The sequence below is a fragment of the Squalius cephalus genome (genome assembly GCF_949319135.1).
Source record: "Squalius cephalus genome assembly, chromosome: 7".
Classification (NCBI taxonomy): Eukaryota; Metazoa; Chordata; class Actinopteri; order Cypriniformes; family Leuciscidae; genus Squalius; species Squalius cephalus.
Genome location: NC_137128.1, coordinates 11,307,639 through 11,320,232, shown reverse-complemented (window position 1 = coordinate 11,320,232; position 12,594 = coordinate 11,307,639). Strand labels below are relative to the sequence as shown.

The 12,594-nt window shown below is 40.6% G+C and overlaps 1 protein-coding gene across 1 annotated transcript; it reads right to left on the bottom strand.

Moving 5' to 3' along the window:
• Positions 1 to 1,365: 1,365 nt before the first annotated feature.
• On the bottom strand, positions 1,366 to 12,296 carry LOC307162142 (alanine aminotransferase 2; the record flags this gene model as incomplete). Its single annotated transcript, XM_079877244.1, has 11 exons — positions 1,366 to 1,620; positions 1,909 to 2,021; positions 5,005 to 5,160; positions 7,849 to 8,023; positions 8,244 to 8,380; positions 9,599 to 9,678; positions 9,799 to 10,042; positions 11,121 to 11,254; positions 11,558 to 11,666; positions 11,808 to 11,897; positions 12,192 to 12,296. 11 exons carry the CDS (start codon positions 12,294 to 12,296, stop codon positions 1,530 to 1,532), a joined length of 1,434 nt encoding a protein of 477 aa, XP_079733370.1. The 3' UTR covers positions 1,366 to 1,529.
• Positions 12,297 to 12,594: the final 298 nt, after the last annotated feature.

The window sequence follows — 12,594 nt, the reverse complement described above, 5'->3', positions numbered from 1 at the left end:
GGCTGGACTTAATCTTGCTTTAATTGGGTACAGATCCATGGGTAGAAAATTAAGTACTTTTATAAAAGAAAAAAACATCTATATACAGTATCTATAAAGGACAGATAATCTATATACAGTTATCAACATTTGAAGTGGATCAAAAACCTTCGTCATACTTGTACATGAATTTTGAACAATACCCGTTCTTGTATTAGGACAACTTTGATGAACTTTTTTGATCCACTTCAAATGTTGACTACTGTAGTATTAGTCAATTACCTGCACCTAATGACCATGACTGGCGAGTGTGTGACCGTGAGATCCGCATGCACAGCTGGTGCGATAATCTGAGTGACATTGGAATCCAAATGAATGAGTACAATCTAAAGTATACAATTATAATAATCAAATGTATTAATGTAATCATTTATTAGACAATGACCAAAATTCTTGTAACCTCTCAACCTAAATTTGAGGCAGATAAAGAGTTAAATTGGAACTAAATTACACTGTCAAGTCAAGTATATTTGTATAGCGCTTTTCACAATACAGATTGTATCAAAGCAGCTTCAGTACAGTATTAAATTAAAATAATACAACAAGTTTTGTTTCTAGTGAAATTTATTGATTGATAAAATTAAATTAAATATTCCCAAAATATCCCCAACTGAGCAAGCCAAAGGCAACAGTGGCAAGGAACCGAAAAACTCCATCAGGTGACCTAATGGTGACCTGAAACTCCATCAGGTGATCTAATGGAGAAAAAAAAAACCTTGGGAGAACCCAGGCTCAGTCGGGGGCCAGTTCTCCTCTGGCGTTTATGAACTAGAGGTCGGATTTAACTGTAAGATTAAAAGTATTATATGAATGCCTGGCTGAAGAGATGCGTCTTTAATCTAGTTTTAAACTGGGAGAGCGAGTCTGAGCAACGAACAGTATCAGGAAGACTATTCCAGAGTTTTGGAGCTAAATGTGAAAATGCTCTCCCTCCTTTGGTGGGATCTGGATATCCTAGGTATGACCAAAAGCCTCGAATTTAGTGATCTTAAAGAGCGCGATGGATTATAGGGCGATAGAAGATCTGTTAAATAGACTGGAGCTAAGCCGTTTAGGGCTTTATAAGTCAGTAGCAATACCTTGTAATTAATACCGAACTTTATAGGTAACCAATGTAGTGATGATAAAATCGGTGTTATATGATCATATTTTCTTGATCTAGTAAGAACTCTAGCGGCGGCATTTTGGACTAACTGTAGCTTGTTTATTGAGCATGCAGGACAACCTGCTAATAAGGCATTACAGTAATTGGTGCACAGTGGTACACACTGTGCACCAAAAAGACAGAAAGCGTAGCAATACAATTGGACGCCATTGTTGGGCCAATGGATGATCCTTAAAACAGAGAAATTTAAATCAAATCAAAGGGTGTTTCTATCTATCTCAGCTCTTCAGGAATATAAGCAATGGTCTTTAAAAAAAATTCTATTAACTTTCAAACAAATCTCATAGTCTGACACAAGCAGCTAACAAAAGCAGGTAAGATGACACTAAGAAAACTCCTTCATGAATCTCTTGTGGAATGTCTTCAGTCTTTGTAGAGCATCTTCCATGGTGTCCTCATGAGTTGCCAAAAAAATCCTGAGAAACAATTGAGAATTTGGTTTTCACAGAGAATCTATAGGATACACAGAATATGCTTTCAATTAAAATGGGCCAACGTTTACAGTTTATTTGAATGTCTACTATGGTAAGCATAACTGTCTGTAATTTAGTCAGAATTCATATACAATTTGGCAATTGAAAACAACAATAAAATCACAGATAAAAAGTAATGGCAAATTCACATTTTCCAGCATGATTTAGTTACGAATGTTTTGTTTAAGTTATCCATTCACATCATTCATTCAACAGTGGCAGTGCAAACACCTGAAGTGATAGCTGTCCTTTCTTTGTCCAAATTCACAGCCCGACCTCACATACAGACCTGTTTCTTCTAGCAAATGCAAACAATACAGCATGTCTGGTTCCATCTGTTTTTTCTACAAGGAGAAAACAACTTTAATTGTAGAAAATATGAGAAATACAGTCAGGTTACTGAATTTTAGTATTGCCTAAAGAGATTTCTTCACTGCTGTGATTCTGGTTAGTTATTCAAAGTTTATGGCTTGACTGAAGACACTGCAATTGATCATGGGCCACAACTCACATAATGTGTATCGAGACACTGCAACAGTATCAGTATTTCATTCAGCCATATGTAAAGAGACTTGATTAGAAATCTGAAGGTCCTTGCATTTTGATTTTCTGTGTCGACTAGTTGGGTATGATCTTATGATGATTAAACTAGAGCCCCTTTCACACAGCGCTTTGAACCCGGGAAATTGCCGGCAAATTTCCATAGTGCCTTCTATGTGAACGCAAACACGACCCGGGATTTATACCGGGATCGATGCCGGGTTGGGGACCTAGTAACATTGCCGTGTTCAGTCCCGGTGTAACACCTGTACGCGCGCTGTGTGAACAAAAGCCGTAATGCCGTGTCGTAGTGATGACGCTGAAGCGCGGGATCGTTCGCCAGCTGTGAAACGGTACGTAATGCGCAAGTTTATGATCGAATCAGAGAAAAAAATGCACAAGCGTGTTTTCTCTCGAGAGATATCGCAGCTCATAAGCAAACTTAAGACCCTGCTGAAACATTAAAGTCACATCGATGTCACGTGTCTTTACGGGATTTTTACGGGTTGTGTGTGAACGCACTCTGTGATTCCGGAAAATCACTGGCAGTGTGAATGAACCAAAATCAAAAGAACCCGGGTCAAATCCCGGGTCACTTTATCCGTGTATTTTCCGGAATCTCTGTGTGAAAGGGGCTTAATACTACACAAACAGTTGTGCTTCTCAAATTTTTATTAAAGTCATTGAGCAATCATTTACAGCGCAAGCTGGAATGAGTAACCCTTGAAATTATTATCTTGTAGATCAGGGGATGTCAGTCCTCTTCCTGAAGATCTGCCTTCCTGAAAAGTTTAGCTCCAACACCTGAACAAGCTAATTAAGATTTTCGTGAACATTTGTTATTTAAAAACAGGTGTGTTTGAGCAGGGTTGGAACTGAACTCTGCAAGAAGGTAGATCTCAAGGAACAGGACAGCTGTCAGGAATAAGTGCAAAAATGTTTACCTTTAGGGGTACAGCAGCATGTCTCTGGGGCAGTACCCATAAAGGACAACTCTGTACCTCATCTACCCCTAAAAGGTGCATTTTAGTACCTTGGAGTAGTAATATGCAACCTTAAGATTTTTGAACTTTAATGGGGAAAGACGACCATTTAAGGGTACTGCCCCAGTGACCATCTGTTGTACCCCTCAAGGTAGAGAGTGTGTAGTAGATCCTCTTTTAGCAGCAACAACCTCAACTAAATGTTTCCTGTATCCTGCATGTTTGGGATACATGTCGTTATCAAACCCAATTTGTACAAATCCAACCGTTGAGTTTAAAAATGACATTTTTAATTTTAAACCAACGGTTGGGTTTTACTCTCCTTAACTTTATATTGTGGCGCTGTGCTGCAGGACTAGGGTTTCCCCTCATACGTCATACTCCAGGATTACCCAGCCGTTAGGACATATAAAATGCTTAACGTTGCTTAAAGGGTATGTCTAATGCTATTTCATGCATTCTGACTTATTTACACTGTTAAGTTGGCCCTGTGGATATCATAAAGGGAGGAATTCCTTGTATGGGCACTCCTCCCGGAAGAGCGTGCACAACATAAACCAGAGCGAGAGCAAGAGTGCGCCCATCAACATGCAAGTTCGGGTTACGGAAGCGGTCGGCAGCGCTGCACGGCACACCTCCAGGAGCTTGGCTGTTTTCGGAAAGACTCGGTACAGCGTATCTGTCTTTTATAAATCTGATAAAACTAAAGACTCTTCGGAGATATGAAGGATGGAATACTACTCTATAGGTACTCAATAATAACATGAGATTGGTAGAAACTGCGTGTGTTATGTGACCTTTAATGGACTGATACAGTGATATAAAAAGACCAAACTCATACATTACTGGTGATGTAGGTTACACTATATTGGCTACAGGCAAACAGATGCACTCAGTATATGAATGGCTTGCTCAATTTCTGCAAATCCGTTTTTGTGAACGAATGACTCTCTCTACCTGTTGCTTTGGTCTTCATCAACACACACATGCACCACCTATTGGCAAGGCTGTCTAACAGTAGATTTTGCATCGGTACTCTATTGCTATTCCTGCAGTTCCCGGATGTACAATGTTGAATTTTCTGTTGAATTTGAACCACCGAATGTGGACGCAAATTTGTAAAGCGAAATAAAATGGACCGAAAATTGCCTATCGAATATTATAGGCTGTATTTTTAAAAAGACTGACTATTTTGGAAGTGAAATCTGAAAGGTGAATGTGGATAATTTAATTTTTAATAATGCAAATGTGTGTAAAATATTTTGAATTGAAATATTCACAGCTTAAATATACGACCATGTTGAATATCAGCCCATAAATATGCAAGCCCTAAAAATACAATGCATTAAAATGCAAGCACGGTTAAATGCAATGCATTTTTTTTCTCGGTTTGTTCATTTCAACAAGCTTTTTTTGTTTCAAATACATTTGTTATTATTTTACTTCCATAATACTCTACTATTGTTTTCATTGTCTTATTGAAAAGTACTAAACTATTTGTGTAAATAGTTCAGTCAGATTGTGTTTGACTTACAATTGTGATTTAGAAGAAGGTAAGAATTGTTTTTATAACATTTATGAGCAATCAAATTAAATTTTTTTCCCTGTCATGTAGGGATGCTACTGACTTTTAGACTGAATGATGAAATAGGCTAAATGGCAGGCGTTTCCAGGATTTGAAATACCTATTATACAGATTGGTGGTGATATTTACTGTATGTCCTCTGTAGTTACTATTATTCAACAACAGTAGAACTTTTAATTCAGTGTCATTCACAAATTGTTGTAATACACAGATTCTCACCTTGGCCCATTTTATTGCTCTTGGAGGTAAGTGTAGACAGGGGAAGACAAAAAATCCTGCCTTCAATGGCTGGCAGCTGATCTCCGGTATCTCACCAAAGACCTCCTGAATCCGACAAGCATTTTTACTTATCATATTTTTAATGGACTGGACCTCCTGACAGAAAAGATAAATTAAGTTCAATACAAAATCAAGAAGTTGTGATAGACAGATAATTGGTTTGACTAATATTATTATTTTTTTACTGATATTGACACTTTTCAACTTTATCATTTATTTTATATCAGGTCTACCAATACATGAGACCATTTGGTGAGTCTCTAAAACAAGGAAAACCAGCCCTTCTCTTGGAGAGCTACCGTCTTGCAGAGTTCAGTTCCAAGTCCAACCCTGCTCCAACACATCTGTCACATCTGTAATTTTCGGCAGAAGGTTCCATGATCTTGCACCCCAGCTGTGAGGGGGTGACAGGCCACATTACCACTTCCTTGATCCCCTCGAGGACGTCGAAGAGAGTTAGAGCGAGAACCGCTTGCAAAAGCCATGAGCTCTCGAGCAGCATAAACAACGTCGCCAAAAAGCCCTGACTGGGGAATGGGCGCATCCAGCAGGAAAGCCCTCTCCCTGATACATATGTGAACAAATTTGTTCGTACCCTTCCATGAAAAAGTTAAGAACCCAAAATGTCCTCTGAAATAACTTACTGACAAAAAAAATTTCCAATATTTAATAAAAAAAAAAAAAACAGACTTTGCTTTGGATTTTTGATTCAACAGAATATTTAAATAATTAAACAAATGACAATGGCATGGACAAAAATTATGGTAACCTAATATTTTGTTGCACTACCTTTAGAGGCTTTTTCTGTAGCTCCCAATGAGACTTCTGCAATTGTCAACATGTACGTCGTTTTGGGTCATTATCCTGTTGGAGGACCCATGATCTGCGACTGAGACGCTTTCTGATGCTCAGCACAGTACATTGCACTCTAGAATACCTTGATAGTATTGAGACCAGATGGTGGACCTGGATGTCAGCGGAGACCACAACAACTAGACGAGCCCTAGAGACAAAACCCCAGTTAGATCTTGTCGACCAGCTGCCTTCTGCACAGATCCTCGGCAAAGACCATGGGAACCAGACAAAACCTCTGCTCAGACCCCTATGACCAGTTACAAATTCCCCTTCCTCCATATGCCAATGTGATGTATCCTAATCTTCAAGCAGAAGCAAATGGATGAAATATTCTGAATGATATCAATCCACAATCTGACTTGTGATGCAGCCTGGAATCATATTCACACCATGTTCAATTATTCAGCAAGAGGATAACTTCATCCCCGACTGAGCCTGGTTTTTCCCAAGGTTTTTTTTCTCTGTTTCTGTCGCCTGATGAAGTTTGGGTTCATTGCCACTGTTTCCTCTGGCTTGCTTATTTCACACTTAATATTCAGCAATATTATTGATTTGACTGCACTGACACAATCGAATGAGAACTGAACTGAGCTGGATGATTACATCACTGTTTTCTGCAGAGCTGCTTTATAGCTGAATTGAACTCATTTCATAATTTATCGACTTAATACAGTTATTGAACTGAATCAACACTGAACTGAATAGCAAATTCCAGTCTGGCTTTTTTATGACCATATGACCATCTGACCTCATGCCCATGGGGGAGTCCAGATGCTCTCTGCTCTAGTACATCAAGTATGCTTCATGGATTACTGGTTCTCCCCTCACAGTGAAAGCAGCAAGAGAGGAAGCCTGCTCCACAATTTCCATCACCATTCCAGCCCAAAATCCTCCAGTGGACTTCATTAAGGCCAGAACTTAAACCCACGCCCACTGCAGACACAGAGCCAGAGCCTATGCCCGCAAAAGACCCCCAGCCAGAGGCTACATCCGTCCAGGAGCTTGACTCTGCCGCCCAGTCTGACAAGGTGTGTGTGCCAGTTCGTACATCTGTCCCAGTGGGAGCATTAGTGGAGCTGGATGAAGTAGAGGCTGGTCATCCCATCCTCCAGAATCTGAATTCAGTCCACCTCAGTCTGGAGTGATAAATTACCTGATGACTTCAAGTGCCCAAGCCCTTCCTCCTCGCTAGTTCCGTCCAGCATCCAAGTCTCCTCGTCTCTGCTGGTTCTACCCGGCCACAAGTCTTCTTCGTCTTCTCCTTAGCCTCTACCAGTTCAGCCTAGCTTTGCTGCAATACCTCGGGCCTCCTGGTCCCCTGCTCCGCCTTGGTGTGATGATCACTGGCTCCGCCACGGGCCTCCGAGCCCATTACTCCACCTTGGCTCCTACCTCCTACGCCTCGACCGGGGATCATCGTCCTTCCAGCTCCACTGGGCCGCCTTATCCCTCCGGCTTCACCTAAGTCAGTCGTCACTCTAATTCCGTCACAGACTTCCGGGCCTTAGGCTGCACCTCGTTCCTCCACCCCTTTGGTTCTGTTGGGCTCCTCCTTCCCTCCGGCTCCTCCACAGTCCTCACTCCCACCTGCTTTGCCTCAGTCCTCTGGTACCCTAGCTCCACCTCGGCCACTCATTGCCGCAGCTCCGCCTGGGTCTCTTGGTCCTCGGTCTCACCTGGTCTCTTCGGACATCTGACTCCGCCTGGGTCTCTACATCTCCCGGTGGCACCTCTGTCGGTTGGGCTCAATACTCCACTCTGGCTAATACCCTACAGATTTTGTTTTGGTTCAAGGCTGAGAAATGTGCTCAGCCATGTTTGCTGAGTATGACTGCGCATTGGTGATTTGGGGACTTTTTTTCTTAAGTAAAAAAAATTGTGCATGTGATTTTTCTGAATATGTTAAGCACTCATATGGATCATACCAACCTCAGAGAAGGTGAGGAATGAGGGATCTCCGGGTTTTGGAGGATCTGTCATGAGGTCAAGTGCAATTTGTCCACCAACAGGTGGGCTGGACCTAGTGGAAAAAAGTGTACGAGTGTATTCCTTCACGGCAGGGTCAAGATTCACCAGCTCCACGTAGCCACCACGAAGCCCACACCTGAAAACAAAGAATGGTCAGAGAAGTAGACTAACATAGATTTGCTATTTATTCCATTTGTTGATTAAATAAATGTGCATCCGTCAGACTCACTGGCCCACTCCCATTATTACTATTATTTGTATCCAGAGTAATATTAATATAAGGATCAATACACTGTAATTATATATATAGAGAAATCAAGGAAGAATAATACTCAAGAGCATAACACCCTACTCACTCTCCCATGAAGCCTGTGGAAGCAGAATTGAAGGAGGCCAGTTCCACAGTGCTGGCAATAGTAGAGCCCATTTCTGATAACACCTTCTTATAGGATTCAAACTCAGTATCTTCTCCATACACACAGCTCTGATACACCTGAAGAGAAAGATACAGCTCACAGCCATGTGAATGGAGGGTTCAAGAACATAAGTGTGCAATATTGTTCCTGCAGGGCCACTTTTATGCTGAGTTTAGCTGTAAAGTTCGAGACACACCAAGCCGACGGTTGGCCATTGGGCGATTTTGGGCCGTTTTTGAGCTTCAGTCAGCTTAATTTTGTCGGTATGTTCCACACCGTTGGCTCTAGTCGTATGCCGTCAGTGTTTTTTGGGCCCAGGCCATCTGTGAGAGAGAAATCTGATTGGCTGTTTAGCTTAGCAAATGAGTCAGTGCACGAGAATTAAAGCAAAAGCGATGAAAGCGAGTCAAGATGGTACAGACAGAAGGCTGTTATAATTTTACGTCATCTTACCTGAGCATTCGAATGCACGAATATTTCAAAATAACATGAGCTGACTGGAATGAAGAAAGTGATCTGCGTGATTAATATTCAAAATGGTAAGCAAGTGCTGCTTTGTTTACAGTTTGTATATTTGCAGTCCTAGATTAGGTTTCCCTTTTTGAATGACAAAAATAAGACTACTGATACCTGCTGATATAGACAGATATTTACTTACACGCAGGTGCAGAACACACATGCTAGTTGAAATTTGCCTTTAGTCCTTTTGGTGTGTTCAAGTGCAGCTTTTTGCCCAGGACGCAGCTAACGCGAGGCTTTTGCGCAGCTAACGTGATAACACAGTCAGCTTTTGTTGCCGCTAGATCTTTGATGAATTTAGAGCTAAGTTCTGATGGAAGGTGTCCCTCCAGGAACAGGATTGTGTTTTACCAAAGACGGTGCACTCATATTACTTATGAATGGGAGAAAGTGCAACGAGCAATATTGCGGAACAAGACCCGTCTCTAAATAAAAGAGCCAATTGCTGATTGGTACAGTCATCGCAACACTGCAGCTGCCATTAGAAGCTCCAGTTACTATAGAAACAAAGTGTTTTGAGGACTGCACATGCATCTAGCCTGAAAAATAATTGCAGATTTTGTTACTGATTTGAAATATGTTATTTAATTGTAAGTTTGCCAAGCAGTTTTGAGATTTCAGGATTCCCCTATTCAAGTAGACAGGACATGGTCTTGGATGCCCAAAATAGCTGCCTGGAGGCATTGCACACATGGCCGCAGAATGAACAGACTTTCCTTGAAAGGGACTTTGGTTTTAATGACAGAGAGCTCTTAGATTACTTGAAAAAAACTCACCTCATCAGCCAGTAGGAAGAGCCTTTCTTCTGCAGCGAACCGAATCACTTCTTCTATGGATTTCCTACTCTGTATGTGACCTGATAATCAAAGCAACATTCATCCATTCATAATTACAAGAAGCCATTTTCCTTTTCTCAATTTTTGGTTACAATATGGCACATATTTCTCAAAATAATAAGGGTAATCTATTGCTGTACCTGTAGGATTCCCTGGGTTGCAGATATAAAGCGCTACTGGATTGCATGTCCTTCTACCTGCATGGAGCGCTCTGCGAAGCTCCTCCACCTGCAGTGTCCAGCCCTGCTCCTCACACAAATGGTAAGGTATGATGGCAGCTCCCTGGTCCTCCAGAGCCTGGGTAAATGTAGCGTAGGTGGGCACAGGTATGAGCACACCAGTCCGACACGAGCCCTCGCTCTGAACCAGCAGCTTCAGCATAAGCTACAATAAAAATATTTATTTGAAGTTAAACTTATACCATCCAATCTTACATTTTCAAAGAAAAGTGCTTGTATGTTTATGCATTTGCTTTAAACAAAATATTAAAAGGGGACCTATTATGCCCCTCACAAGATGTACTGTAATATAAGCATCTGGAGTCCCCAGAATGTGTCTGTGAAGTTTTAGCTCAAAATACACCACAGATAATTTATTATAGCTTGTCAAATTTGCTCCTATTTGGGTGTGAGCAAAAACACGCTGTTTTTATGTGTGTCATCTTTAAATGAAAATGAGCCGCTGCTCACGGCCCACTTTCCAAAAGAGGACGGAGCCTTTACAGCTCGTGCTTTGGATACTCCGTTAACAACGAAACCGGAGAATGTCACGCAGCCAAAATGTCAGATAAATGTATGTAGTTGATGTGGAGTTAAGTTGATTCAACTCATCGACTAGCATCTTCCGTCATGTTAATCAAAATTTTTTTCAGAAACAACTTTTGAGCAAATCCAGAGTTGAACTGACCCTCGTTTGTAACAGTCCGGCTTAAAATAATTTGTCCAAATACACTTTAACGACTTTGCAAAAACTTTGTCCAAAAACACTTTAACGACTTTCTTTGGCACATTTCCTTCATAAATGAAATTTATCCACTTCAGTTGCCAGAAGTCTATGGAGACTCTTATGTTCGTTGGTACATCCAATTACAGAACATTTGTAATGTTTTTTGGCACAGACGTATATTTTCAGCTGCTACGAGGAGGAACAGAAATGGCAGACTGCTGAAGCTCCCTCAGGGCGGGATCTATGCTAAAAGGGCAGATCGTCACTAGTCATTGGTGGGGCTTCCTCTACTCTTACGTAAGAGTAGAGGAAAATCAGGAACCACTCGTTTGAAGAGACTGATTATGATTCATGGGGATTTAAAAAAGCAGTGGGTGGATTTTTACCATTATAGGCTGGTTGTTTAAACGCACTATGGACACACATTTATGTTCAAACACCTTATAAAAGTGAATTTTGCAGAATAGGTCCCCTTTAAAAGGAAGAAAAAGCGATAAATGATTTTTGTTGACTAAACCATGAGAGCCATCTGTGACCCAGATGTGATGAAGATGTTGTCGGGTGAGGAAGGAACTCCTCCGTCTCTCCTGGTAATGAACTGAGACACGCACTGTTTGATTTTGGCGATTCCACACGAATCTGTATATGAGCCTGAAGAGATTGGCACCACATGATAATCACGTACACATCAAAGGATTCAACACTACACACCTGCCATTCATATACTTCAATTAACATTTGATCAGACCTGTTTGTCCACACTGTAAAAAAATAAAAAATAAAAAATCAACTCACTGAAACAGAAAGCTTAAATTTAGCTGCTCTCTTGAAGTCATAACATTTGACAATAAACATTTGAAGTGGTACTGTGACAATTAATTGCACTTTTCTTATCAAGTTACTTAAATGTATGAAAACAGCAAGGTATGCCACTGTGCACGGACAAAAGCTCACCTACGCTTCCACCATCACATTGTCTAAGAAGACCATCTGCCCTTTGTTTAACATCTAATGGCAGACAGTCATCCTCCAAAAGTGCTGGATAGAAGCAAGCAGCAAGGACCTGAAAAATAGCACACAGAAAAACTGAGCATTAACTGTTCCAATTTCTCATAAAGGCAAGGGTTAATAAATAATATTTTTCCCAAAATGTTTTTTACTGTTCTCCATACAACTGAGTGACTGGTAGAAAGCTGCTACCTACTTGACGAACAAAGGTGATGGGTTTTATTCCCCCTCTGTGGAGATCTCCAGAAGACAAATCAAGCACCTCGTTATAGTTTTTTCTCTCACCCTAAAATCAGTTGAAGTAAAAAAAAAATAAAAAAAAATTGTGTCATAAAAGGAAACATATGTTTCCCTGTGTAACCATAAAAATGGGATCCAGGATAGAAGTCAGTTCAGTAAATCAGTGAAACTAGTTTTAATTCAGGATCCAAAGTCCAACACTAAAAAGTTTTTTTTTTTCTCTCAAACAACCTATCCATGTAATCATCTGCCTAATTTCTACTTCATATCAAATACATTTGCACCAAAATATGATATTAATATTATACAAGATGATAGTATTGTCAAAGTAATACCACACCTGTTGTATTTCAGCTGCAATCTGTGCCGCACATATGGATAAAACATCCCTCTCTGAGAGAAACGTGTTCTTCACCAATGGGTTAATCGCTCCCAGGAAAGACATTGTTGTTTCCCAGTGTGAAGACTTTCTTTGTTGTCTAAACTACTTGGTTAGAAACTCCCTTCTTTTGATGGCTTCTATTCCTGGACCAGTTGAATTCAGCAAGATCTTAACAGTCAGTCAAATGTTCAAAAACAAGAACAACAAAAATGAACTTTCAATCTTTTGCTTACACATAGGAGCAAAGTTCCCAAGGGTGGGTCGGGCTTCTTGAGACATTAACAAAGACATTGCGATATAAATAGATGATTATTCCCTGCTCAACTTCTCCCAACAGGAGGAATGTGAATCATCTACAGTA